Source organism: Lotus japonicus, chromosome 6 (genome assembly GCF_012489685.1).
Source record: "Lotus japonicus ecotype B-129 chromosome 6, LjGifu_v1.2".
Lineage (NCBI taxonomy): Eukaryota > Viridiplantae > Streptophyta > Magnoliopsida > Fabales > Fabaceae > Lotus > Lotus japonicus.
The window spans coordinates 62304812-62331742 of NC_080046.1; the positions used below are offsets into that span (position 1 = coordinate 62304812).

The 26931-nt window shown below is 34.9% G+C and overlaps 3 protein-coding genes and 1 pseudogene across 5 annotated transcripts; 1 reads left to right on the forward strand and 3 right to left on the reverse strand.

Moving 5' to 3' along the window:
- Window positions 1-2229: 2229 nt before the first annotated feature.
- Window positions 2230-5246, reverse strand: LOC130722832 (inactive beta-amylase 9-like; annotated as a pseudogene). The gene is made up of 3 exons (XR_009014106.1): window positions 4823-5246; window positions 3919-4404; window positions 2230-3436 (listed from the first exon to the last, which is right to left on the reverse strand). The product of XR_009014106.1 is annotated as an inactive beta-amylase 9-like (transcript).
- A 3345-nt stretch (window positions 5247-8591) lies between these two features.
- Window positions 8592-10197, reverse strand: LOC130723457 (leucine-rich repeat extensin-like protein 6). Of its 2 annotated transcripts, XR_009014278.1 has the most exons (3): window positions 9970-10197; window positions 9228-9497; window positions 8592-8776 (listed from the first exon to the last, which is right to left on the reverse strand). XR_009014278.1 is itself a non-coding variant. In XM_057574529.1 (2 exons), exons 1-2 carry the CDS (start codon window positions 10071-10073, stop codon window positions 9230-9232), a joined length of 372 nt encoding a protein of 123 aa, XP_057430512.1. In that variant the 5' UTR covers window positions 10074-10196; the 3' UTR covers window positions 8983-9229. The 2 variants fall into 2 exon arrangements, 1 of the variants encoding a protein (XP_057430512.1); XM_057574529.1 differs by lacking the exon at window positions 8592-8776 and having other exon boundaries at window positions 8983-9497; window positions 9970-10196.
- Window positions 10198-15210: 5013 nt separating this feature from the next.
- Window positions 15211-19111, forward strand: LOC130723200 (tubby-like F-box protein 3). The gene is made up of 6 exons (XM_057574161.1): window positions 15211-15831; window positions 17149-17236; window positions 17379-17508; window positions 17594-17773; window positions 18197-18681; window positions 18780-19111. The coding sequence occupies exons 1-5, from the start codon at window positions 15526-15528 to the stop codon at window positions 18666-18668; spliced, it is 1176 nt and encodes a 391-aa protein (XP_057430144.1). The 5' UTR covers window positions 15211-15525; the 3' UTR covers window positions 18669-18681; window positions 18780-19111.
- A 1782-nt stretch (window positions 19112-20893) lies between these two features.
- On the reverse strand, window positions 20894-23910 carry LOC130722772 (inactive beta-amylase 9-like). Its single transcript, XM_057573613.1, has 3 exons — window positions 23487-23910; window positions 22583-23068; window positions 20894-22100 (listed from the first exon to the last, which is right to left on the reverse strand). The coding sequence occupies exons 1-3, from the start codon at window positions 23736-23738 to the stop codon at window positions 21222-21224; spliced, it is 1617 nt and encodes a 538-aa protein (XP_057429596.1). The 5' UTR covers window positions 23739-23910; the 3' UTR covers window positions 20894-21221.
- Between the last annotated feature and the right edge of the window lie 3021 nt (window positions 23911-26931).

Sequence of the window (26931 nt, forward strand, 5' to 3'; positions counted from 1 at the left end):
GACGTGTATAGACAGGTATTCATTTGAATGTCCACTATTCTAAACTTCTAATATGGCTGTGTGTGGTAACAATGCTAAATGCTTATCATTAATTTGCTTCTTAATCATTCCAGCTTCAATCCACAATGATATTGCTGTTTCTCTAAGGCTGGTAGAAAACCATGGTTTGAAGGTCGGATGTCATGTCGGGAAGCAATCTTGGAAAATGCTTGGGAAGGTGATTGATGGTGTGAACTGAATCTGACAAAGACAGTGTTGCACATTGAGTGTTTTAGTTAGTTTCTTGCAATCATGATTCATCCATTCTGGGAAGATCCTTGAAATACTTGAAACATCTTTATCCCTCTTCTTCCCAATTTGTTATTTGGTCACCTTGTACATAAATACTCTCACATTGTTTATCTTCTCTGCTTTTAACATTTGTATGTTTTCAATGTTCAACTTTGGACAGCCTCAACATTCAGTAGTGACATGCTTTATCCATTCATGAGAACATAATAATGTTAATACATGCGATGAAATGAAACAAGCTCAGAATCTTGTTCAACATAATGTAGTACGTGCTCTTTCAAAAGCAGTAACACATAAGGTAGGCCTTGTGTGAACTGTGAACTAAAGAATTTTAAAAACTAGATATAAACCAGCGCCACATATAGAATTAAAATCCATTATATATTTGTTTGGATAGAACACAGCATTTATATATTGTTATTGGGGTAAATTATGTTTTTTCTTGTAAAATTGCTAATGTGTAATTTTAGTTATTGGTTTTAATAATTATTTTTGACCCTCATCTTCTAAAAAATAGAGCAATGCTATATAGTACGAGAGTAATTTTGTGGCGGTTTTAAACCGCCACAAAATTACAACTGCCAAAAAAAAAGCAAACCTACTATTTCTGGCGGTTCAAAACCGCCACAAAATTACAACTGTCAAAATAAAAAGAAAAGCTACGGTTTCTGGCGGTTTCTAACCGCCAGAAAATGCTTCGTGCGTGGTGCACCGAGCCCCAAGGTCGTGCCCCACAGCATTTTCCCTAAAAATATTTTTATTTAAGTCACAGATATTAATAAAATAGTGATTTTAAACTGTAATAAAAGTGGCATTCTTATTTGATAATTGTGGTATATATACTTGTTCTGTTGTTCACTACAATTTTTTAACATTTATTTATTTGTGCTAAAATAAAATAAAATAAAAAAAAGTATACCTCATGATCAACAGTTAAAGTGAGTATTTAAAAAAAATAAATAAATAGGGATTAATATGTGTTCTTAGAGAAATTAAATAACATAAAGATCATGATTAAAGTACTATGTACACCATTAGAAAGTCTTCAGTTAAATACTTCAATGTGATTTTTCAACTATCTATCATAAGCTCTTTATACTTTTGATATACATTTTACTTGGATTATGAATGAAATAAGTGCAAACTAAAGTAGGGGCAAAATGTAGAACTAAATCTTATAAAATTGGGTGGAAAAACATGACACTTTATCCAATGAAACAGATACACCAGCCTACCGGTGATATAATGTAAACTAACAGCCTAATCCTATGATTACTATGGCTCAGCAAAGTGCCAGTAATAATCTAAAATAGTCAAATGGGCAACTAAATTGCCAATAATATCATATAGTTAACTGCAAAATAAATGAACTTGTTAGAATGTCAATGAATATATGTACTAAATTAAACGACAAATACATGATACCACAAGAGAAAAGGAAAAACAAACAGACAGAGAATTGAGTGTTCAATGTAAGAAATTTTCATCAAGAGACAAAAGGCTGTGAGCAGAAACATTTAGAGGAACATCGTATACAAACTTGAAAACCATCCATCTACTGAGAAAAAGATAGTTTATCTATCCTAAAATTATATGTCAAATATGTCCATCATGCAGTTAAAACAGGTTCAAGTTAAAATGAACTTCAGATATATTTTCTGAGTTCTGAAAATTTTGTTTATCGCCATTCATTTGGTCTTATGCACCACACTTTATCTATTGCTCTCATGGAAGCTATATGTTATTATCAGTAACTACCAAAAGTTAAACCGCGAGGGTGATTGTTGTGTACTTGGTGGATGTTTTAATACACAATGAGACAAAATCACTAAATAGAAACAACTTCCCTTGGTTTGTGGCTGTCCACTGCGATCTTAGTTTCACCGTGATTAGTTTTATACTTTTTTTAGAGGAATGAAAATAGATTGAAAGCACAAATGATAAAAAGGTTATCTGCTACCCAACAACTTCGATACATTATAAGGAATAATTGGAATGCAACTCTGCTTGAGGTTTAACCAGAAATAGGAATCCTCATCTTGCTATGCTTACATAATGACCTACAACAATCTCGTCCCATACAAATTACAAGGACACAACTAATTATTATATACATGATTATTATCATTACAAATTTACAACATGTTTGAATCACCTTCTCATTTTTCAGAACAAACTCTGAAACTCAGAAGCTACTCAAAGAATCTTCTCCCCAAAATTAATTATGGCCTTAGAATCAATTGTAGAGGGATTTCCAACCATGCACTTAGGCCGCTTGCATGCTTATGCTTGATTCTTGACTATTAACTGCAGATTCAGTGCCTTCTTCCTCTACGGTAGGAAGATCATCTGAGTGCAGTTCCGGTTGATTAAGGCTTCGAACAAACTCTGTGAATGAAGGAAAATGCTCAGGAGAAAAGAAATATGCTCCCATTCTCTGATATGTGAACAAGTCCAGCACATTATCTCCTGATAAATTCTTCTTAATTTGATCAAAACCCTCTGGTGCACCAAAAACTGAAGAATTTTGACCTGAAACCCTTACACCATGATTTCTGCAAGATGCCATAATTTGTGCAAGAAGTGACTCAGGGCTCGAGCGGGTTTCACTCGGCTGGTTTGCGTCGGAAAGGTCCAATCCAGGCAACATAATCTTGCAAGAGTTCTTAGCAAAGATTTTTGCAACGGGTTCATAACCCTCCCTGTTAGCTGTGTTATAGAACCCTGCTGTTAGCTCGGAAGGATGGGATTGAGTTCCATACCAAGTGTGCATGAGTGGGATTTTTCCATGTATTGTCACTCCGGTGTCACCGAAAGTAGAAGCTGCTAGTGAGAGGAGGCAATCACCATGAGTGATAAGCTGATTAGAATACCAGGAAAGGAAGAAGTCTCCATATTGAGACTCCCAAGAACCCCCATCCTTGAAGAAGTTATTGGAGTGTGGTGGCTGGTCATAGGTGGGGACATCATGAGGACCACCAAGCCCCCATAAAGGATTTCCAGATGCCTCAGCATGTTGCTTGAGAAGTTGGAGCATGTTTTGGTCATAGCACTAAAATTCCCCTACTCCTTGAGTTTTACCATTTCTGTGGTGGTGAGATGGATACCGTAGCTCGCCTTCTGGTCCTAAACCCATGGAAATGCCCTGCAGAATGGCAAGATATGAAGACAATGTCAATCACATGGATTAATACCAAAACAGATGTTAGTGTACATAACTTATAGTGTGTTTGGATTGGTGGTGTAACACAATCCACAACATGATACTACAAAAGTTACACTATGTAGTTTCTTCTTTGAATTTGGATTAGGTCTAACTCTGCCCGAAAGTTAACTTGGGAGTAAGAGTTGGGATTAGGCCCAACTTTGCACGAAAGAACATCCACTGGTGATCCCTACCCTACATGAGTGATCTTCAATACACGGATCTAAGGTAGACCCTGATACCATCTTAGAATTCAGGTTGGGCCTAACTCTACCACAAAAGCTAACACTTCGGGCAGAGTTAGGTTTTAGTCCAAATTATAAGATGGTACCAGATATCCTATTATGGATTCATTTATGAGGCTTTTCACGACAGAACTAAACATTTTATTAGCAAGATATCTTGGAATTCAAAACTCTTACCGTAATTGTAGAGCCCATGAAGGCAGAGAATGAAGACTTGAAGCTCTCACAGAAACTTTGGTACACTTGAACTGGTGTCTTCCCATCAAGAACTGGAAGATTATCAACCGCTAGCGACAGATATTCGTTATAACGCTGTCCTGACCGGTCTGTGAAGAAAATACTGGACTGAGATTCACCAATCTTGGACACCCATTTGGGTAGGGGAATGTTTGGTTTTTCAGACCCATGAAAGCAAAGGGTCATATGGAGCTTGAGACCCGCTTTCTGAACCATCTCAGCAATGGCAAGATAGCCTGACCAATTATATTCTCCCATGGCCTCTTTCTCAACAATTCCCCACCAAACAGGGAGCTCAACACCTTCTACTCCTAATAGCTTCAACGCTCTTAGGCCAGCTGCAATTGCTCTAGAATGATTTAATGAACTGCAGTCGTAAGAAACGGCATCTAGAGGCAGCCCTACAAATAATCTTACACCATCTACCTGTGACATAGTATGTTAAGCAAGTTAGTTATTTTGTAATGCCTTAAAACTTGATATTATACAAAACTTATAGCATGTTTGGATCTAACTTATTGTTCTTCAGAATCAACTCTGCCACTCAAAAGACATTCACAGAAGTTTCTCTCCAAAATTGATTTGGGCTACATAATTAATTGAAAAAGGATTCCAAACATGCTATCAGTGTATTTGGGCGAAACATATAGTCCAAATAAGGAGTAAAGTAAAAATAGAGAAATTTCAAACTAACAGATATAAATTTCAACAAGTCAAATATAGAAAAATAGCAGAAACAATGGCTTCCTTCCAAGTCAAACTAAAAATAAAGTATCAAATTTGTTCAACCAAAAATTTCACCAACCACACACTACACAAAACAAAACCAAAATAGAAAACTCACCGAATTGGATGATCCTGTTCCAGACCCAGAATGACTCTTCTTCTTCTTCTTCTCTAGAACTGGTTCAGCATGATGAACAGCTCTCAAACTGAAACGCAAACCATCCTTCTTCCACCTCATATTCCCACCAAAACTAACTCTATTATTTTCAATCCTGCAACTTTCCTTCACAAAACAAAAACCCTGTTCCCTAGTCACCAAATCAGACTTTCCCAACTTCGCTTGAGAGCTTCCAATAACCGAAACCTCCATGATCAAGAGAGAAAAAAAAACACCAAATAATCACCAAAAGAATTGAAAAATTATGCGTTTTGAGAACAACCCAGTTGAGATTTTCAAGAGAATTTAAGTTGGATTTGTAAAAGATGAGATTTTGAAGATGTAGGAAATGGATTGGTGAAGGGTTCATATATAAAGGAAGTGGAATCCAATCAAGACGCGCTTTTTCTTTTCTTTTTCTCTTTCTTCTTTTGCTTCCGACAAGTAAACGTAGGAGAAACAAAACAATGAGACACGTGGCGTTCTGATAGGTAACTGAGAGTTGAGCCGCAGAATATTGATGTTGTTTTTGTTATTAAAAAATAGACATTATTAAGGTCCTAGCAAAATCATTGCATGTTTTTGTGTTGAAAAATGGTTATTATTAAGGACCTAACAAAATCATTGCATGGTGTATGATTTTGACATAGATGAGTTGGATAGGGATATGGCTTGATATAAGGTTAATATATGAAACCTAATTGGTGACTCATACAATCTATCTACCATTTTTTAATTACAATTTGAGTTAATTTTGATGCATTGATAATAGTAAAAATATTTTTAACACCATCAATCAATCAGAATTTTAAAATGTGTAATCTAATCAATTAAATTAAATAAAAAATTATTTTTAGCACATTTTTGAAATATTGTGACTTATCTTTTAAAAAGAATTGCAAAAAAATGAATTTTTTAATTAGTAAAAGAAAATATAATAAGTGCTTTAAACCGTATCCCCTCTTTTTTGTCCCTAAATGATAGTTCAAGAAGTAAGAGATAGCAGACAAATGAGTTGGGCGGGGAGGTATAGAGTTCAATTCTTGGGGGTGCAATTTAACTTTCCGATGTACAAAAAAAAATTTCTCTCTTTTTTATGCATAAAAGTTTGGATGAGTTTGACTTCGTTCACCAAGTTTTTACAGAAAAATTTGGGTGGATTTGACTCCGTTTAACAATGTGTTTGAGACCATAAATCGCTTATATCCTTGACTACTTGCAAGTTGCAACGGAGTCCACATGTGTTGGCTTAAACTCTCTTTAATACATAGAGCTGAATTATGAAATAAATTGTCATGATTAATTTTTCTTCTAATACTGCTTAAATTTTTGAGCACTGCGTGTTTAAGACAAAATTTAAGACATGTTCCTACCGGACACGAGGAAAGATTCCAATCCAGTCCCATGAACATGTCACAAACATTACATTATCCAAAATGATTCAATGCATGATGTTACTTTTAACTGTTTGATTTATTAATTAATGCCTAAATTTGTTTCTTTTGGATAGAAATTATTGCAGGTGGTATGTGGCTGATTAATCAATGATGTCACGCATTGAATGATTGGTTATGGATGAACATCACACGTGGACCAATGCACAAGACAATGCTGTGTGTGTGATGACTCATATTGTCCTGTGTGCTCTGTGTGTGGTGTGGTGGCCCTGGTGGGTATGTGGAGCCGTCTGATTCAGAATCAGATTCATTTCATTGGTCCTTGTTTCAAGGATCTGCTTCTGCTTCTTTTGCAGTTCTGGTTTTAGATCTCTCTCCTTCTATGACTCAGATCAGTCGACCATATATATGCACTCTGTATAAGGGGAAAATAATAATTAATCATCATTTTCTTATGTTCCAGACAAATTTTTGGCAGCAAATAGAACATTGTTTTGATGAATTACATCTTATTGTAGTTCACACGTATATATTACTGGCAAGTTATTGTTGTTCACATACATAGTACTGGCACAAGTTGGCATTAAAATCTGTTACGTGGACCTAGTAGCTTGCTCTGTTCTATTTCCTATTAGGCACCCCCATCATTGTACATTACAGATTGAGGATTGAATATATCTACTAACTACCAAAGTGGTGAGAGTGGCATGAAGTGTGACTAGAAAGTATTGGGGATCGGATAACGGTGAATATATATGATAGAAATATATACAAGTGTATTGAGATATAATTATTGACTATAGGTGATTTAGTTCAAACATAAAGTTATGGATTGTTCTTTATTTCTTATGTACTTTATTAGTCATATTTTTATTGATGTGGGACAACAAAATGTCAATATCTCTATCATGGGATATCGGATGGTACAACTAAAAGAAGACTTGATTTAGCGTTGGTGTTTGTGTTGACTTAGTCGATACTAAAGATTGAAATTCTATTGTGTTTCACTTAAAGCTAGCATCAGCCAAGCCGACGCTAATTAGCATGGGCTTGCCCCAAATTATAGTTGCTTTAGGTCAAGAATATTTTAACCAAGCAAATTTGCATCTGATCTCCGTCCATTAGCGTCGGTTTCAACAACGTTATTTTCTCAGCCATCACCAACGCACTCGAAAAGATATCCTACCCAAACCGGTCACGAGTTACCGTCGTTCAAATTGACACCAACTTTCGATGAAATCTACGTCAGTTCGTCTCTAGCATTCTCTTTCCAACACTTTCTCATTTATTCATAGAAATTTATGTGGGTCTATTAAATCTATATGTCTCATTTCTAATTTAATGGGACCCACGTGAATTACAATCAACTAATGAAATAATGCTGAAATAAAGGGGTTGTCTAAATAACCTATGATAAAATTTGGGTTAAATCACCCATTATCAAAGTGTACCAATCATGTTATAACATGTGTCCATATATTATCCACCTCATTTAATTAAATTCTTTTATTTTACATTTTTATAATATTTAATTATTAAAAAATTTAATTACAAAATAAACCTATAATTTTGGAACAACGTGAATCAGCTAGGAGAGCCCTAATCCTCAAAGAATCCATAATCCCTATTTTTTCCATGCTCATCTCCTCTAAAAGCTCTTAGGAACAACGTGAATCAGCTAGGAGAGCCCTAGCAATGGACATGAATAGGATTCCCCTGGCGAGTTTCTCTGTGGCGACAACGAAGTGGGTTCTAAACTTCTAATTATGATCCGTAGGAGTTTGGCACTGTGAATGCCGCCACCTCTGGTGCTGGGTTATTTGCACATTCCCCTTGAAGGATATGATCATATATATGATGCGATTTTAATTTTGTTTCATATTAATACATAGGAAAATAATTGAATTCGAGAAGCATCGTTCTCTTGGAACCAAATTCAACATTTGAGTTGTTTTATAGGAGAAAAGTGTCCAGAAGGGATTAGTGTGGAAGAAAATGGGGATTAGGGATTCTTTGGGTATAAGGAGTACTATGTTATTATCTAAAATTATAGGTTTATTCTGCAATAAAATTATTTAATAAATCAAATATTATGAAAATGTAAAATAAAAAATTAAATTAAATGAGGTGGATAATATAAGAACACATGTTATAACATGATTAGTACATCTAGGCAATGAGTGATTTAACCCAAATTTTATCATGGGTTATTTAGACAACCCTGAAATAAAAAGTATTAAATTGAGAGTCGCTAATGCTCCGCTTTTGAGCTATTGATTTAGGGAATAAAAGCTTTTTTTTTTTTACAAAATGAATAGAAGCTCTTAAAAATATGTCAAAAAGTTAAATATATTGATCTCTTTAAATAATTAAGTTACAAACATTATTTTTATTTCTTAGCATTTGCGTACAGGGTCATGTGGATATGTTTCGATGACAAATTGACAATCCAATTCAAATCAAATCCAAGATCTCGAGATGCCCATCACTCAAATGTGTCGCTGCATTGTATTTGTACCTGTACATGAGTTTTGTTTTGTTTAGGGCTAATAAAATATTTCAAATAAAGTAATTAAGGAATTGAACTATGGTTCATTAAACACTTCAACCTTAAAAAGAGAATTTAGAATCTTTTAACCAACTGTGATGTGTTCTTGTGTCACTAGGGTACTTCGACTTACCATTGAGCATCACAATGAACAATTTGAGTAGCTGAGACAAGAATTTAAACATGTCCAATTTATTTAACTATTTGTTGCAAAGTGTTGAACAGGTACAATTTTGATACTCTTTTATCAGTGTATCATTCATCTGAGATGAAACAATCACTAAGTTAAGTGCAAGGTTTTTCTCATGCAATTAGTACCCCAACAATATGGTTAAACTCTAGCAAGTTTTACAAGTTCTCCTGCAGTCACAAGAAATTTTTTTGGTTTATGCATGTATTCCCGTCGGTTACAATTACAGACCCTTAATAAGGAGGGGGAGGCCCGGGTGGGCCACTTGGAGGCCCAGGATGGCCAATTGGACCGCCCGGAGGGCTATATGGACCGCCTGGAGGGTCTGGAGGAGCAGGAGGCCCATAAGGACCAGGAGGCTCTGGTGGTGGCGGAATGGGAGGACCAGGTGGGCCAGGCACAGGTGGTGGAGGTTGTGGTGGATCCATCGGAACAGGAGGCGGCTCTGGTTGCGCCCCAAAACAGTCTTGTAGCAGCCAACAACAGCAGACTACGTAGAAACTGTCAAAGCACAAGGAGTTGAAAACATAGTAAATTTTCTGCTGCATTTGCACTTGTTTAATAGTGCACATTTAAACTAAAAACAAGGGGCTGAAAATTTTGAGTAGAGGTAATTATGCATAATTATTTTTTTACCTTTACTATGGTATAAGGTATTGGTAGGTACAGATTTTCTCAAATGATGACATTAAGTTCATGAGAAGTGGTAGGAGCACCCTTCTTTTGTTATTAAGTGAAACTTTACTTGAATCTCATTAATTGAAAGTATATGCAATTTATTTAATCAGATTCATAAGATTTTGTTCTAAGATAAAATTTAAAATGATAGATCAAAGAATATACTACTACTTTTTTCTATTAAACATTATACATGGAAAGAAAAAATGATTTGCAATGCTAATTATAATTCATATACTATTGGTGTTAATGCTAATGTAAATTTTGAAAGCAAGAAGAAAAATATGTGACCAACCAAGAAGATATGGTACTGCATAGTCCATGGAAGAAGTTGCCAAGAACAGGAGGAGGTCCAGGCCATGAACTTGGAGGAGGCCCGGGTCCTCCTTGTCCACTCATTCTCAGGCTTCAAGAATTTGCAACCTCACCAAGCTGAAGATGGAACCCTAAAACACACCTATTTTGTTGCTGCTCTCACTCTAAACTAAGAAAATCCAGTCCTAGAGAAAAGGTTAGGTAAAGAACTGATAGCTGCACCACTGTATATAAACACAACCAAGACATTGACTGGTGGCTATAATGAAAGACTATTAGTAGCACATTTGTGATATTAGCATGTTTGGACCAACTTCTATTTTTAACATCAATTTTGAAACTTAGAGCCAACTTACAAAAAACTTCTTCTCAAAACCAATTCTGACTCCAAAATCAATTATAGAAGAACTTCTAAACATGCACATTAGACTGCCATGTGTTGAGAAAACACTTACTCCCTCCGTTCCTAATTATAAGACCTAATACAAAAAATTGCGCTTATTATGAAAATATTAAATGTGTCTAATTAGTGTGTTGGTTTTTTAAAAATGCATACATTCTTCCATATTTACCCTTTGTTATTTTCTCTCACTAATAAATGGTAGGTGGTAATTAAAACTTTGGAATTGAAAACACATCATTGATGTAAGGGTTATATATGGAAGAGTAGAATACTTTTTGCTAGAATACCAGGCGCCATGCCAAATAGTGTGTTGAATTTTGCCAGGTCCCTGTTTCTCTTCAGATGTGAATGCTTGCACTGATGAACTTGAAGTAGATACTTTCTTTGACCCAAAAAAAGAGTAGATACTTTCTATTGTTAAATCATTTTAACACTTATGTCATTTTTTTAAATCAACCCTTTTGTCTTTTAAGTTTTAAGAATTGTCTCTATTCTATTTGTTCATATCTGCTAATGACATAAGGACATTACAAACATGTTAATTTCTTTTTCTGCTAATTACGTGTCAAATGTTTTCTAGAAATTTTCCAACAAGGAGAAAGAATGAGTTTGCAATGGTAAATTACATGTCGGTCAAAGGTATTAATTAGTATAATTTATGCAATTAAAAAACAAATGATGTTTTTGGTCATCAATAAAATCATGAAAACTATGTAAGTCTTATTGGATGTTTGTATCTTCTAAAATTGACAACTAGTTTGTATGTTTTTTTGAAGGTATTACAATTGCGGTTGAAGCCGGCGACTTGATTTTGTTGAAGGGATTTCAAATTCTCAACTCAATTTTTTTATTATTATGATAAGGTTCAAAATACATTTCAAATGTAACGAATAAAATTTAGGATTACCATAAGAAATTCATGTTAGAGATTAAACAATAAAAGCTTTTTTCATAGAGAAAGGAAGTATAAATTATATTGTTCAGGTACGTATACATAGAAATGAGCCATGGCGTCTTACTTATGCAACTTGTTTTATATCTTTTCAATTTAATACAGCAACCCAAGTCCCACGTTTTTGGTTAAATCTGGGTGCAACTCCATGAATCTTAGTGTTTTTTTATTATTATGTTTCTTGCGTTTTGTTGTTGTACCATTTAGAACCACTCAAGTTTTTTTATTTAATGTAGACTTATACATTGTGTTTATCTACTTTGGAAAATTTTAGATATGATTTCTAGTAAATTTATCAAAAAATTTAATAACTATACACATACGTAAGTTTCCCACAAATGTCTAAATAAAATTTTCTTTTTATTTTAATTAAACTATAATATAAAAAAAATATTAAAATATAATTAGATGCCTATGTAAAACTAATCTACGCTACAATTGTGAGGTCAGTTTTTACTATATAGTATGATTAATTTGGAAAAAGATGAAAAAAGTAGCAGAACATGTTGATTGGTTCCATTAGCCTAATTCAATGGGAAGTGTTATGACTTATGAGAAGTTGATAAGTACATTGATGGGAGTATAGAAAAATGGAATTCAACCCTATAATTATAAAAGGGAAGGTGATGATTGATATCTATAACAAACTTGAGCGTGTGAAAAGCAAAATTGGGTAGCAAATTAATCTAAGTGGTTGGTTGAAATGGGCCCTAACAATGTACTGAAAATCATTGTTTTTGCGTATTGATATTGGTATGGTGGGACTAGGAATACTGCTCTACCTACTGCTAAGCTGTGGTTAGAAGCCTAAACAGTGCCACAAATTAAGCTTATATATCCACCCACTTTTGGATGAGGACACAAGGTTTAGTTTCTTTTTCTTCACTATAATGTTATCATTGATCTGAGCCATCGGTTTTGACTATACTCTAACCAACCGCTTACAACTCTAATGTTTGTTTATCTGTTGAATTGAATATGAACATCTTGTTTTCCTTCAATTCAACGATTTTGCTCGATTGGAAAATGGTTTACTGTGATTCATTTAAGGGAAAACAATAGAAGAATAGTTAAATTTATTTTAAATTTTAATTAAAATGCAAATACATATTTTTGATTTAACAAAAACTAATTAATTTATTTTTGATGGAATTTAACAAAAATTAATTGGAAGTTTGTGTAAATACAATGTACACTGATGGTAACTTGTTTATGAATAATTATTTGTCTCGTTTAACAAATGTTTTTTTTAATTCGAACTTGTACTCTCAATTTTATGGATTGTAGCATAACTACAAATATAAAATATAATTTAAATTTCTCGTTTATCATGCACACAATTATACTGTTTTTTTGTTAATGGATAACCTTCGTTTGTAATTTTCCAGTGTACGTAGTATCTATGTGTGGGTCGCACGATACTTGATTATGGTAATGTTATTTTGTTTAGTCCAGGTTCAATGTTTATTGTTGTCTTTTTTCTTTTGAAAATATGTTTATTGTTGAATTAAGATATGATAATTATGCGATAATATACATCTATTAAGTATATATATTAACTACTAAAAAAAGTATATATATTAACAACTACTACCCGCTTATGATTAGTGGTGATTTAATTAATATTAATACCCCAAAACGGCAGAATGTTAAATCTATGTGCTGCTACTATAATATGCATTGGGCGAAGTTATCTATTTGTTTGTGATGAACAGTTTTGATTTTGAATGTGGAAGAATATTCTGGATCAAAATCATAAAATAATAAAGATATAACTGTATGAAATGAAAAGGAAAAAGCTATGGGCCCGTGCCGAAAGTATAATTCTTGATAGATTATCTTATTCTAGATTTGATCTAGTAGAGTTGCGAGGATAAGAAAAGAACAGAGATGATAGATGATATTTCATAGAAAAATAATTGAAAGATAGAAAATATATGAGGATGAAATATAGTTTAAAGTTTAGGGTTTAAGAAATTAACTTGTAATTGCCTCTTTTATACAGAAAATATTTTTTATTAACATTTTTAATCACTTTAGGTCATTATCTTCCCCCTCTCAAACACCACCCAACCTCTACAACCATCACATAAAAGCTTTCTCTCACCTCACCCAAACCTCCCCTCCCCTTGCCCAAGGGTTCTTCTAAAATTTGAGCTGCAAGATGTTATGAGTCTCTCGAGATAGTACATGGTTCTAGAATGATAGTCATGAGTTTACACGGTGGGAGAGAGTAAAAGCTCTTTGACACTCTAGTCAGAATGAGAGTATTCAGAGGGAAACTCAAAGTTATGAAAAAACAATGTGATAGATAAAGGATCAGATCAAATCTGTATTAGGTATGGTAATATAAAAGACCATTTTTAGTGTAGTGAATGATCATACCCGAAGCATTATGCATTGGTGAAGTCTTTATGCAAACCTTCTGAGATGATGATTGCTCATAAACAATCTTGCCGTGATATTAGACTTATGTCTGCTCGGTCGTAAGTTGGACGAGGTGTGACTCGTTTCTCAGCGCCTCTGTTGATCACCATGAAGTCCACTTATGTACACTTATCCACTTCAAATGATATTGAACACAATACATTTTGAGCCCATCAATGCACTCAATGCAAACATATACAATAACTTACATGAATAATTTATATTTCAAGGTGATTGTAAAAAGAAAAATCTACTTAAAAGGTATAAAACTAGATAACATATACCTTTATTTTCACTTGCGCATGTTTGATTTTAGTGACATTTGTGCAAACGTTAACATACCGTATCTCAATATATCAACGCGAAAATTAAAATTATTCATAATGAACTTACGTACTTAATATTAATAATATAATTTTACAATGTTGAGTTCAGTGTAAATCCATATTAACTCGAACAATAATCCAACATGGTATACAGGGCCGGTCCCGACATTTTGGAGGCCCTAGACAAGATTCGAACCCGGTACATAAAAGTAACATACACAGTTACTAACCACTAAACCAGCTCAAGTCATTAATAATAACTTGAACATTAATTATTATAACTAAATTTTATTTTAGGGGAAAGTTTAATGAGAAATTTTTTTAGGCCCCTTCTTTTTGGAGACCCTGGGCTGTGGGCCTGCTTGCACATGTACAGGACCGGCCCTGATGATATATTGGCATATATTTCTATATTCCCACTATGTCACTATGACCACGCCACCTCCATTAGAGTAGAGACATTTCAGAATGGAAAGAGTTGTTTATAAATTATAATACAAATAATTTAATGATTTAATACACATAATCACAGCTATAAAATATCTTCATATTATTATATTGTATTATTGTTAATTTGTTATTTAAACCTACCACCACACACTTCACTTTTCAAAAACCATATTAATGTATGTTTGAATACATTAATTAAGTGCATTACACCCAAATTTTTATCTTAATTTTCAGTGACAAAGGAAGCATAACAAAAACCAGTAAAAACTAGAAACACAACCAACCAAACATGATAGATACTACTCCCTCCGTTCCTATATATAAGTCACAAATAACTAATTCTCTTAGATTAAGAAAAGTAGTTACTAGTAATAAATTTGTAAAAAAATGATTTACTTTCCTAGATTACCCTTATTTACTTTCCTATGATTTTCTCTCTCCAAGTTAATACTTCTAAAGTTTATCATCTCTTTCATATTAAATATGAGGGTGAGCTTGGAAAAAATTATTTAATGCTTCCTAGATATTAGAAAGTGACTTATATTTTGTAACAAATTTTTTTCAAAAAATGTGACTTATAATAGGAAACGGAGGGAGTACAATGAACATTTCAACCAGATAGATAATCAATTAATCATCAATCAATTAATCATCAATTATGATGAACCTGACTTCCACTATTTGAGTCTCTCTCTCTCTTCACCTTCTCTCTCTCTCTGAATCATCACACTGCATTTCATTTCACCTTTTTATCAGAACCTCTCTCTTTCTCTCTACCTTTTTCCCTTCATACCCACCAAGAAAGAAACAATTTTTCTTCATCCCCAGAAGAAAAAGATTAAAAATTTCCCCTCAATCAACGCAATCACAACGCTTAAAGCCTTAAACCACTCACCTACTCTTTCTCTCTCTAGAACTAGTACTAATACTCTTATCCTCTGAACCTTGAAGCATTTTCATTGTGAATTCCGCATCTGAATGGCGATTATACGGAGCTTAATTCAGGATATGAGATCGAGGTCGCAGAGGGTGGTGGTGGAGGAGGACGCGGCGGCGGCGGTGGTGGTCGGCGATGGGTTGAGGCAGAGCTGCTGGGCTAACATGCCGCAGGAGCTTCTCCGTGAGGTGCTTCTCCGAATCGAGGCGTCGGAGGAGAAGTGGCCGGCGAGGAAGAGTGTGGTGGCGTGTGCCGGAGTTTGCCGGAGCTGGAGGGAGATCACCAAGGACATCGTTAAGAAACCTGAATTTTCATCCAAGTTAACCTTCCCCATCTCTGTTAAGCAGGTTCTTCACCAATCCCATCTCCAATTTTTACATGGGTTTTATAGAAATTTATTTTGCTATATACTTGTTTGTTTGTTTAATTCTTGTGTGAGTTGAATTTCTGAAAGCTAATTTTGTCTTTGTATTTTTCTGCTGGATTGGGTGCTTTTTATTGGGAAGATTTTTGTTTTGATTAATTGTTTTGGGCATTGAGCTTAATTGGGGTTTGACTTCCCAATTTGGTTAGTAAGATTGCTTGAATGAGTGAAACAAGGTTTTCCAATTTCCTATATTATTTTGTTTCTTTGTTAGTTTAAATCCTGTGTCATTTTTTGTTTGTGTGTGAAAATTGATTGCAATTTAGCTTGGTGTTGTAATGAATTGTGTTCAAGGTTATTTTAACAGATTAAGCAGCTATTCATGACCATGTGTATGTAGGTAAGGGAGCATTTAGCTGTGAGTAGTAGTAGTAGAGGTGAACTAGTCATTCCATTTTTGGAGTCTTCCAAGATATAACTAAATTAAATGTTAACTTCGTTTATTTGGGGTGTAATTATCTGTTCCTTTGTATTATTTTTCATTTACCTTTTGATTCGTGATTTTTATACTATCTCCTGGAGAAAAGAAAATGCTTAGTTCCTGCTTATCCTTTGAAAACCCCTCTCAAATTTTCTTTTTTCTCTTTGTAGAAAATTGTTATTTTCGTTGGCCCTTGTTTTTTTGTTGGGAAGTTTGGGGTTTTGGCATAATACTAGATGCTTATAGCTCTCCTACCTCACCAGAATTATGTTTTCAATATTACCTAGAAGGATGGGACCGAATTTTGATGTCAATTTATTTTTAGCTGATTGTTAACTTTACATGGGAGTAATTTCCTCCTAGACTTTGTAAATAACCAGGTTATGCAGCACCTGGGTATAATCACTGTTATTATTGGCAGCTTAGGTCTCTTACATCCAAGTTGTGTTTTCTTGTGCCAGCTTATTCTAAGTCAATTATGTTCTACTGGTTTAGCAAGGATATATGTTGTTATGGTTGGTTAGTGGCGATTGAAGCTACATTGTTGTTGACATATAATATATCAAACCCAAAAGTAAAAGTAGAGGCAACCCTTTTAGTGAGTATCAGAATTCAGAAGATGCCTCTTTGATGTGGAATACTTTGATATGTTATTTTCCTACTGTCCATAGTATGACTCCTCTGAAGATTCCCTTGCTCGTGGATGGGCATGATGATTGAATGTGACTGTCATGCTTGTCTTTTTATTGCTGAGTAATCAATGTAATTGTTTTCCTGCACTCTGGCATGACCTAACATGATTGGTGCATATTTTCGCAGCCTGGTCCAAGGGAGAATCTCCTCCAGTGCTTTATAAGCCGCAACCGGACCACCCAAACATATTATTTGTATCTCAATTTAACTAGTGGTGAGTGTATGATACAACTTTGTGATTAATTTTTCCTAGAAAAACTTTAATTTGTTTGTTTTCTTTCATCCTTTACTTTCCTTTTTGACATCAAGCTTCTAATTGAGCGTGTTCCTTTTTGTTATTGTCTTCTTCAATTCAGCACTATGTGATGATGGAAAGTTCCTTCTCGCTGCACGCAAATGCAGACGTCCCACCTGCACAGATTATATCATCTCTTTACATGCAGATGATATGTCAAGGGGAAGCAACGCCTATGTTGGGAAACTCAGGTGCATTGCTAATCAATTTCTGTGATTATTGTTGTTTTATTTTTATCGGCGTGAATACTTATACCTTTTTCTTCCCCCTTTTCAGATCAAATTTTCTGGGAACCAAGTTCACAATCTATGATGGCCAGCCACCTCATGCTGGGGCAAAGATTACAAAAAGTCGCTCGACTAGACTGGTGAATCTAAAACAAGTTTCACCCAAGGTCCCAACAGGAAACTATCCAATAGCTCACATCTCATACGAATTGAATGTGCTAGGTTCCAGGTAATCTTAAGATAATACAAATTGTAAATATATCATCCTGCATGAAATTAACAACTTGCATTTATACTGTTAAATGAGAAGGAATCAAGAGGTTTTGGACTGAATCTGTGTGTCTCAACTACACAATGGAATGTATTATATATAATAGATGCAATTGATATACAAAATTATTGCTACCCTATTTACAATGATTATGCTACCTAATTATAATGAATACAAGATATCCTACTTATTTACAAGATATCTAACATATACTATAATTGTCAATGCATAAATGTTGTCCTGCATCCATAGTTTTCTTTTGGTGGACAATAATGTTTTGACTTTGAGCAGCCAAAGTGTTTGTTGAATACATTCTAGCTTACTGTGCACTCTTCTTATATGCCTAATATGCTGTTCTTACCATCTATGTATGGCAAGCAGGGGGCCTAGGCGAATGCATTGTGTCATGGATTCCATTCCGACCTCTGCAATTGAACCAGGAGGGGTAGCCCCTACACAGACCGAGTTTTCTCTTAACAACGTAGATATGTTCCCCCCATTCCCATTTTTCCGGTCGAAGTCAAGTCGTGCTGAAAACTCTTTATCTGGACCTTTGGCTGATAAAAAAGACGGGACACTCGTGTTGAAAAACAAGTCTCCCAGGTGGCATGAGCAGCTGCAGTGTTGGTGCTTAAACTTTCATGGACGGGTGACAGTTGCCTCGGTGAAAAACTTTCAGCTGGTAGCTTCTGCGGAAAATGGACCTGCTGGACCAGAACATGATAAGATTATCCTACAATTTGGGAAAATTGGGAAGGATTTGTTTACAATGGATTACCGGTACCCTATCTCAGCATTTCAGGCTTTTGCAATCTGCCTCAGCAGCTTTGATACCAAGATTGCTTGTGAATGACGTGTATAGACAGGTATTCATTTGAATGTCCACTATTCTAAACTTCTAATATGGCTGTGTGTGGTAACAATGCTAAATGCTTATCATTAATTTGCTTCTTAATCATTCCAGCTTCAATCCACAATGATATTGCTGTTTCTCTAAGGCTGGTAGAAAACCATGGTTTGAAGGTCGGATGTCATGTCGGGAAGCAATCTTGGAAAATGCTTGGGAAGGTGGATTGATGGTGTGAACTGAATCTGACAAAGACAGTGTTGCACATTGAGTGTTTTAGTTAGTTTCTGCAATCATGATTCATCCATTCTGGGAAGATCCTTGAAATACTTGAAACATCTTTTATCCCCTCTTCTTCCCAATTTGTTTATTCTGGTCACCTTGTACATAAATACTCTCACATTGTTTATCTTCTCTGCTTTTAACATTTGTATGTTTTCAATGTTCAACTTTGGACAGCCTCAACATTCAGTAGTGACATGCTTTATCCATTCATGAGAACATAATAATGTTAATACATGCGATGAAATGAACACAAGCTCAGAATCTTGTTCAACATAATGTAGTACGTGCTCTTTCAAAAGCAGTAACACATAAGGTAGGCCTTGTGTGAACTGTGAACTAAGAATTTTAAAAACTAGATATAACCAGCGCCACATATAGAATTAAAATCCATTATATATTTGTTTGGATAGAACACAGCATTTATATATTGTTATTGGGTAAATTATGTTTTTTCTTGTAAAATTGCTAATGTGTAATTTTAGTTATTGGTTTTAATAATTATTTTTGACCCTCATCTTCTAAAAATAGAGCAATGCTATATAGTACGAGAGTAATTTTGTGGCGGTTTTAAACCGCCACAAAATTACAACTGCCAAAAAAAAAGCAAACCTACTATTTCTGGCGGTTCAAAACCGCCACAAAATTACAACTGTCAAAATAAAAAGAAAAGCTACGGTTTCTGGCGGTTTCTAACCGCCAGAAAATGCTTCGTGCGTGGTGCACGAGCCCCAAGGTCGTGCCCCACAGCATTTTCCCTAAAAATATTTTTATTTAAGTCACAGATATTAATAAAATAGTGATTTAAACTGTATAAAAAGTGGCATTCTTATTTGATAATTGTGGTATATATACTTGTTCTGTTGTTCACTACAATTTTTTAACATTTATTTATTTGTGCTAAAATAAAATAAAATAAAAAAAAGTATACCTCATGATCAACAGTTAAAGTGAGTATTTAAAAAAAATAAATAAATAGGGATTAATATGTGTTCTTAGAGAAATTAAATAACATAAAGATCATGATTAAAGTACTATGTACACCATTAGAAAGTCTTCAGTTAAATACTTCAATGTGATTTTTCAACTATCTATCATAAGCTCTTTATACTTTTGATATACATTTTACTTGGATTATGAATGAAATAAGTGCAAACTAAAGTAGGGGCAAAATGTAGAACTAAATCTTATAAAATTGGGTGGAAAAACATGACACTTTATCCAATGAAACAGATACACCAGCCTACGGTGATATAATGTAAACTAACAGTCTAATCCTATGATTACTATGGCTCAGCAAAGTGCCAGTAATAATCTAAAATAGTCAAATGGGCAACTAAATTGCCAATAATATCATATAGTTAACTGCAAAATAAATGAACTTGTTAGAATGTCAATGAATATATGTACTAAATTAAACGACAAATACATGATACCACAAGAGAAAAGGAAAAACAAACAGACAGAGAATTGAGTGTTCAATGTAAGAAATTTTCATCAAGAGACAAAAGGCTGTGAGCAGAAACATTTAGAGGAACATCGTATACAAACTTGAAAACCATCCATCTACTGAGAAAAAGATAGTTTATCTATCCTAAAATTATATGTCAAATATGTCCATCATGCAGTTAAAACAGGTTCAAGTTAAAATGAACTTCAGATATATTTTCTGAGTTCTGAAAATTTTGTTTATCGCCATTCATTTGGTCTTATGCACCACACTTTATCTATTGCTCTCATGGAAGCTATATGTTATTATCAGTAACTACCAAAAGTTAAACCGCGAGGGTGATTGTTGTGTACTTGGTGGATGTTTTAATACACAATGAGACAAAATCACTAAATAGAAACAACTTCCCTTGGTTTGTGGCTGTCCACTGCGATCTTAGTTTCACCGTGATTAGTTTTATACTTTTTTTAGAGGAATGAAAATAGATTGAAAGCACAAATGATAAAAAGGTTATCTGCTACCCAACAACTTCGATACATTATAAGGAATAATTGGAATGCAACTCTGCTTGAGGTTTAACCAGAAATAGGAATCCTCATCTTGCTATGCTTACATAATGACCTACAACAATCTCGTCCCATACAAATTACAAGGACACAACTAATTATTATATACATGATTATTATCATTACAAATTTACAACATGTTTGAATCACCTTCTCATTTTTCAGAACAAACTCTGAAACTCAGAAGCTACTCAAAGAATCTTCTCCCCAAAATTAATTATGGCCTTAGAATCAATTGTAGAGGGATTTCCAACCATGCACTTAGGCCGCTTGCATGCTTATGCTTGATTCTTGACTATTAACTGCAGATTCAGTGCCTTCTTCCTCTACGGTAGGAAGATCATCTGAGTGCAGTTCCGGTTGATTAAGGCTTCGAACAAACTCTGTGAATGAAGGAAAATGCTCAGGAGAAAAGAAATATGCTCCCATTCTCTGATATGTGAACAAGTCCAGCACATTATCTCCTGATAAATTCTTCTTAATTTGATCAAAACCCTCTGGTGCACCAAAAACTGAAGAATTTTGACCTGAAACCCTTACACCATGATTTCTGCAAGATGCCATAATTTGTGCAAGAAGTGACTCAGGGCTCGAGCGGGTTTCACTCGGCTGGTTTGCGTCGGAAAGGTCCAATCCAGGCAACATAATCTTGCAAGAGTTCTTAGCAAAGATTTTTGCAACGGGTTCATAACCCTCCCTGTTAGCTGTGTTATAGAACCCTGCTGTTAGCTCGGAAGGATGGGATTGAGTTCCATACCAAGTGTGCATGAGTGGGATTTTTCCATGTATTGTCACTCCGGTGTCACCGAAAGTAGAAGCTGCTAGTGAGAGGAGGCAATCACCATGAGTGATAAGCTGATTAGAATACCAGGAAAGGAAGAAGTCTCCATATTGAGACTCCCAAGAACCCCCATCCTTGAAGAAGTTATTGGAGTGTGGTGGCTGGTCATAGGTGGGGACATCATGAGGACCACCAAGCCCCCATAAAGGATTTCCAGATGCCTCAGCATGTTGCTTGAGAAGTTGGAGCATGTTTTGGTCATAGCACTGAAATTCCCCTACTCCTTGAGTTTTACCATTTCTGTGGTGGTGAGATGGATACCGTAGCTCGCCTTCTGGTCCTAAACCCATGGAAATGCCCTGCAGAATGGCAAGATATGAAGACAATGTCAATCACATGGATTAATACCAAAACAGATGTTAGTGTACATAACTTATAGTGTGTTTGGATTGGTGGTGTAACACAATCCACAACATGATACTACAAAAGTTACACTATGTAGTTTCTTCTTTGAATTTGGATTAGGTCTAACTCTGCCCGAAAGTTAACTTGGGAGTAAGAGTTGGGATTAGGCCCAACTTTGCACGAAAGAACATCCACTGGTGATCCCTACCCTACATGAGTGATCTTCAATACACGGATCTAAGGTAGACCCTGATACCATCTTAGAATTCAGGTTGGGCCTAACTCTACCACAAAAGCTAACACTTCGGGCAGAGTTAGGTTTTAGTCCAAATTATAAGATGGTACCAGATATCCTATTATGGATTCATTTATGAGGCTTTTCACGACAGAACTAAACATTTTATTAGCAAGATATCTTGGAATTCAAAACTCTTACCGTAATTGTAGAGCCCATGAAGGCAGAGAATGAAGACTTGAAGCTCTCACAGAAACTTTGGTACACTTGAACTGGTGTCTTCCCATCAAGAACTGGAAGATTATCAACCGCTAGCGACAGATATTCGTTATAACGCTGTCCTGACCGGTCTGTGAAGAAAATACTGGACTGAGATTCACCAATCTTGGACACCCATTTGGGTAGGGGAATGTTTGGTTTTTCAGACCCATGAAAGCAAAGGGTCATATGGAGCTTGAGACCCGCTTTCTGAACCATCTCAGCAATGGCAAGATAGCCTGACCAATTATATTCTCCCATGGCCTCTTTCTCAACAATTCCCCACCAAACAGGGAGCTCAACACCTTCTACTCCTAATAGCTTCAACGCTCTTAGGCCAGCTGCAATTGCTCTAGAATGATTTAATGAACTGCAGTCGTAAGAAACGGCATCTAGAGGCAGCCCTACAAATAATCTTACACCATCTACCTGTGACATAGTATGTTAAGCAAGTTAGTTATTTTGTAATGCCTTAAAACTTGATATTATACAAAACTTATAGCATGTTTGGATCTAACTTATTGTTCTTCAGAATCAACTCTGCCACTCAAAAGACATTCACAGAAGTTTCTCTCCAAAATTGATTTGGGCTACATAATTAATTGAAAAAGGATTCCAAACATGCTATCAGTGTATTTGGGCGAAACATATAGTCCAAATAAGGAGTAAAGTAAAAATAGAGAAATTTCAAACTAACAGATATAAATTTCAACAAGTCAAATATAGAAAAATAGCAGAAACAATGGCTTCCTTCCAAGTCAAACTAAAAATAAAGTATCAAATTTGTTCAACCAAAAATTTCACCAACCACACACTACACAAAACAAAACCAAAATAGAAAACTCACCGAATTGGATGATCCTGTTCCAGACCCAGAATGACTCTTCTTCTTCTTCTTCTCTAGAACTGGTTCAGCATGATGAACAGCTCTCAAACTGAAACGCAAACCATCCTTCTTCCACCTCATATTCCCACCAAAACTAACTCTATTATTTTCAATCCTGCAACTTTCCTTCACAAAACAAAAACCCTGTTCCCTAGTCACCAAATCAGACTTTCCCAACTTCGCTTGAGAGCTTCCAATAACCGAAACCTCCATGATCAAGAGAGAAAAAAAAACACCAAATAATCACCAAAAGAATTGAAAAATTATGCGTTTTGAGAACAACCCAGTTGAGATTTTCAAGAGAATTTAAGTTGGATTTGTAAAAGATGAGATTTTGAAGATGTAGGAAATGGATTGGTGAAGGGTTCATATATAAAGGAAGTGGAATCCAATCAAGACGCGCTTTTTCTTTTCTTTTTCTCTTTCTTCTTTTGCTTCCGACAAGTAAACGTAGGAGAAACAAAACAATGAGACACGTGGCGTTCTGATAGGTAACTGAGAGTTGAGCCGCAGAATATTGATGTTGTTTTTGTTATTAAAAAATAGACATTATTAAGGTCCTAGCAAAATCATTGCATGTTTTTGTGTTGAAAAATGGTTATTATTAAGGACCTAACAAAATCATTGCATGGTGTATGATTTTGACATAGATGAGTTGGATAGGGATATGGCTTGATATAAGGTTAATATATGAAACCTAATTGGTGACTCATACAATCTATCTACCATTTTTTAATTACAATTTGAGTTAATTTTGATGCATTGATAATAGTAAAAATATTTTTAACACCATCAATCAATCAGAATTTTAAAATGTGTAATCTAATCAATTAAATTAAATAAAAAATTATTTTTAGCACATTTTTGAAATATTGTGACTTATCTTTTAAAAAGAATTGCAAAAAAATGAATTTTTTAATTAGTAAAAGAAAATATAATAAGTGCTTTAAACCGTATCCCCTCTTTTTTGTCCCTAAATGATAGTTCAAGAAGTAAGAGATAGCAGACAAATGAGTTGGGCGGGGAGGTATAGAGTTCAATTCTTGGGGGTGCAATTTAACTTTCCGATGTACAAAAAAAAATTTCTCTCTTTTTTATGCATAAAAGTTTGGATGAGTTTGACTTCGTTCACCAAGTTTTTACAGAAAAATTTGGGTGGATTTGACTCCGTTTAACAATGTGTTTGAGACCATAAATCGCTTATATCCTTGACTACTTGCAAGTTGCAACGGAGTCCACATGTGTTGGCTTAAACTCTCTTTAATACATAGAGCTGAATTATGAAATAAATTGTCATGATTAATTTTTCTTCTAATACTGCTTAAATTTTTGAGCACTGCGTGTTTAAGACAAAATTTAAGACATGTTCCTACCGGACACGAGGAAAGATTCCAATCCAGTCCCATGAACATGTCACAAACATTACATTATCCAAAATGATTCAATGCATGATGTTACTTTTAACTGTTTGATTTATTAATTAATGCCTAAATTTGTTTCTTTTGGATAGAAATTATTGCAGGTGGTATGTGGCTGATTAATCAATGATGTCACGCATTGAATGATTGGTTATGGATGAACATCACACGTGGACCAATGCACAAGACAATGCTGTGTGTGTGATGACTCATATTGTCCTGTGTGCTCTGTGTGTGGTGTGGTGGCCCTGGTGGGTATGTGGAGCCGTCTGATTCAGAATCAGATTCATTTCATTGGTCCTTGTTTCAAGGATCTGCTTCTGCTTCTTTTGCAGTTCTGGTTTTAGATCTCTCTCCTTCTATGACTCAGATCAGTCGACCATATATATGCACTCTGTATAAGGGGAAAATAATAATTAATCATCATTTTCTTATGTTCCAGACAAATTTTTGGCAGCAAATAGAACATTGTTTTGATGAATTACATCTTATTGTAGTTCACACGTATATATTACTGGCAAGTTATTGTTGTTCACATACATAGTACTGGCACAAGTTGGCATTAAAATCTGTTACGTGGACCTAGTAGCTTGCTCTGTTCTATTTCCTATTAGGCACCCCCATCATTGTACATTACAGATTGAGGATTGAATATATCTACTAACTACCAAAGTGGTGAGAGTGGCATGAAGTGTGACTAGAAAGTATTGGGGATCGGATAACGGTGAATATATATGATAGAAATATATACAAGTGTATTGAGATATAATTATTGACTATAGGTGATTTAGTTCAAACATAAAGTTATGGATTGTTCTTTATTTCTTATGTACTTTATTAGTCATATTTTTATTGATGTGGGACAACAAAATGTCAATATCTCTATCATGGGATATCGGATGGTACAACTAAAAGAAGACTTGATTTAGCGTTGGTGTTTGTGTTGACTTAGTCGATACTAAAGATTGAAATTCTATTGTGTTTCACTTAAAGCTAGCATCAGCCAAGCCGACGCTAATTAGCATGGGCTTGCCCCAAATTATAGTTGCTTTAGGTCAAGAATATTTTAACCAAGCAAATTTGCATCTGATCTCCGTCCATTAGCGTCGGTTTCAACAACGTTATTTTCTCAGCCATCACCAACGCACTCGAAAAGATATCCTACCCAAACCGGTCACGAGTTACCGTCGTTCAAATTGACACCAACTTTCGATGAAATCTACGTCAGTTCGTCTCTAGCATTCTCTTTCCAACACTTTCTCATTTATTCATAGAAATTTATGTGGGTCTATTAAATCTATATGTCTCATTTCTAATTTAATGGGACCCACGTGAATTACAATCAACTAATGAAATAATGCTGAAATAAAGGGGTTGTCTAAATAACCTATGATAAAATTTGGGTTAAATCACCCATTATCAAAGTGTACCAATCATGTTATAACATGTGTCCATATATTATCCACCTCATTTAATTAAATTCTTTTATTTTACATTTTTATAATATTTAATTATTAAAAAATTTAATTACAAAATAAACCTATAATTTTGGAACAACGTGAATCAGCTAGGAGAGCCCTAATCCTCAAAGAATCCATAATCCCTATTTTTTCCATGCTCATCTCCTCTAAAAGCTCTTAGGAACAACGTGAATCAGCTAGGAGAGCCCTAGCAATGGACATGAATAGGATTCCCCTGGCGAGTTTCTCTGTGGCGACAACGAAGTGGGTTCTAAACTTCTAATTATGATCCGTAGGAGTTTGGCCCTGTGAATGCCGCCACCTCTGGTGCTGGGTTATTTGCACATTCCCCTTGAAGGATATGATCATATATATGATGCGATTTTAATTTTGTTTCATATTAATACATAGGAAAATAATTGAATTCGAGAAGCATCGTTCTCTTGGAACCAAATTCAACATTTGAGTTGTTTTATAGGAGAAAAGTGTCCAGAAGGGATTAGTGTGGAAGAAAATGGGGATTAGGGA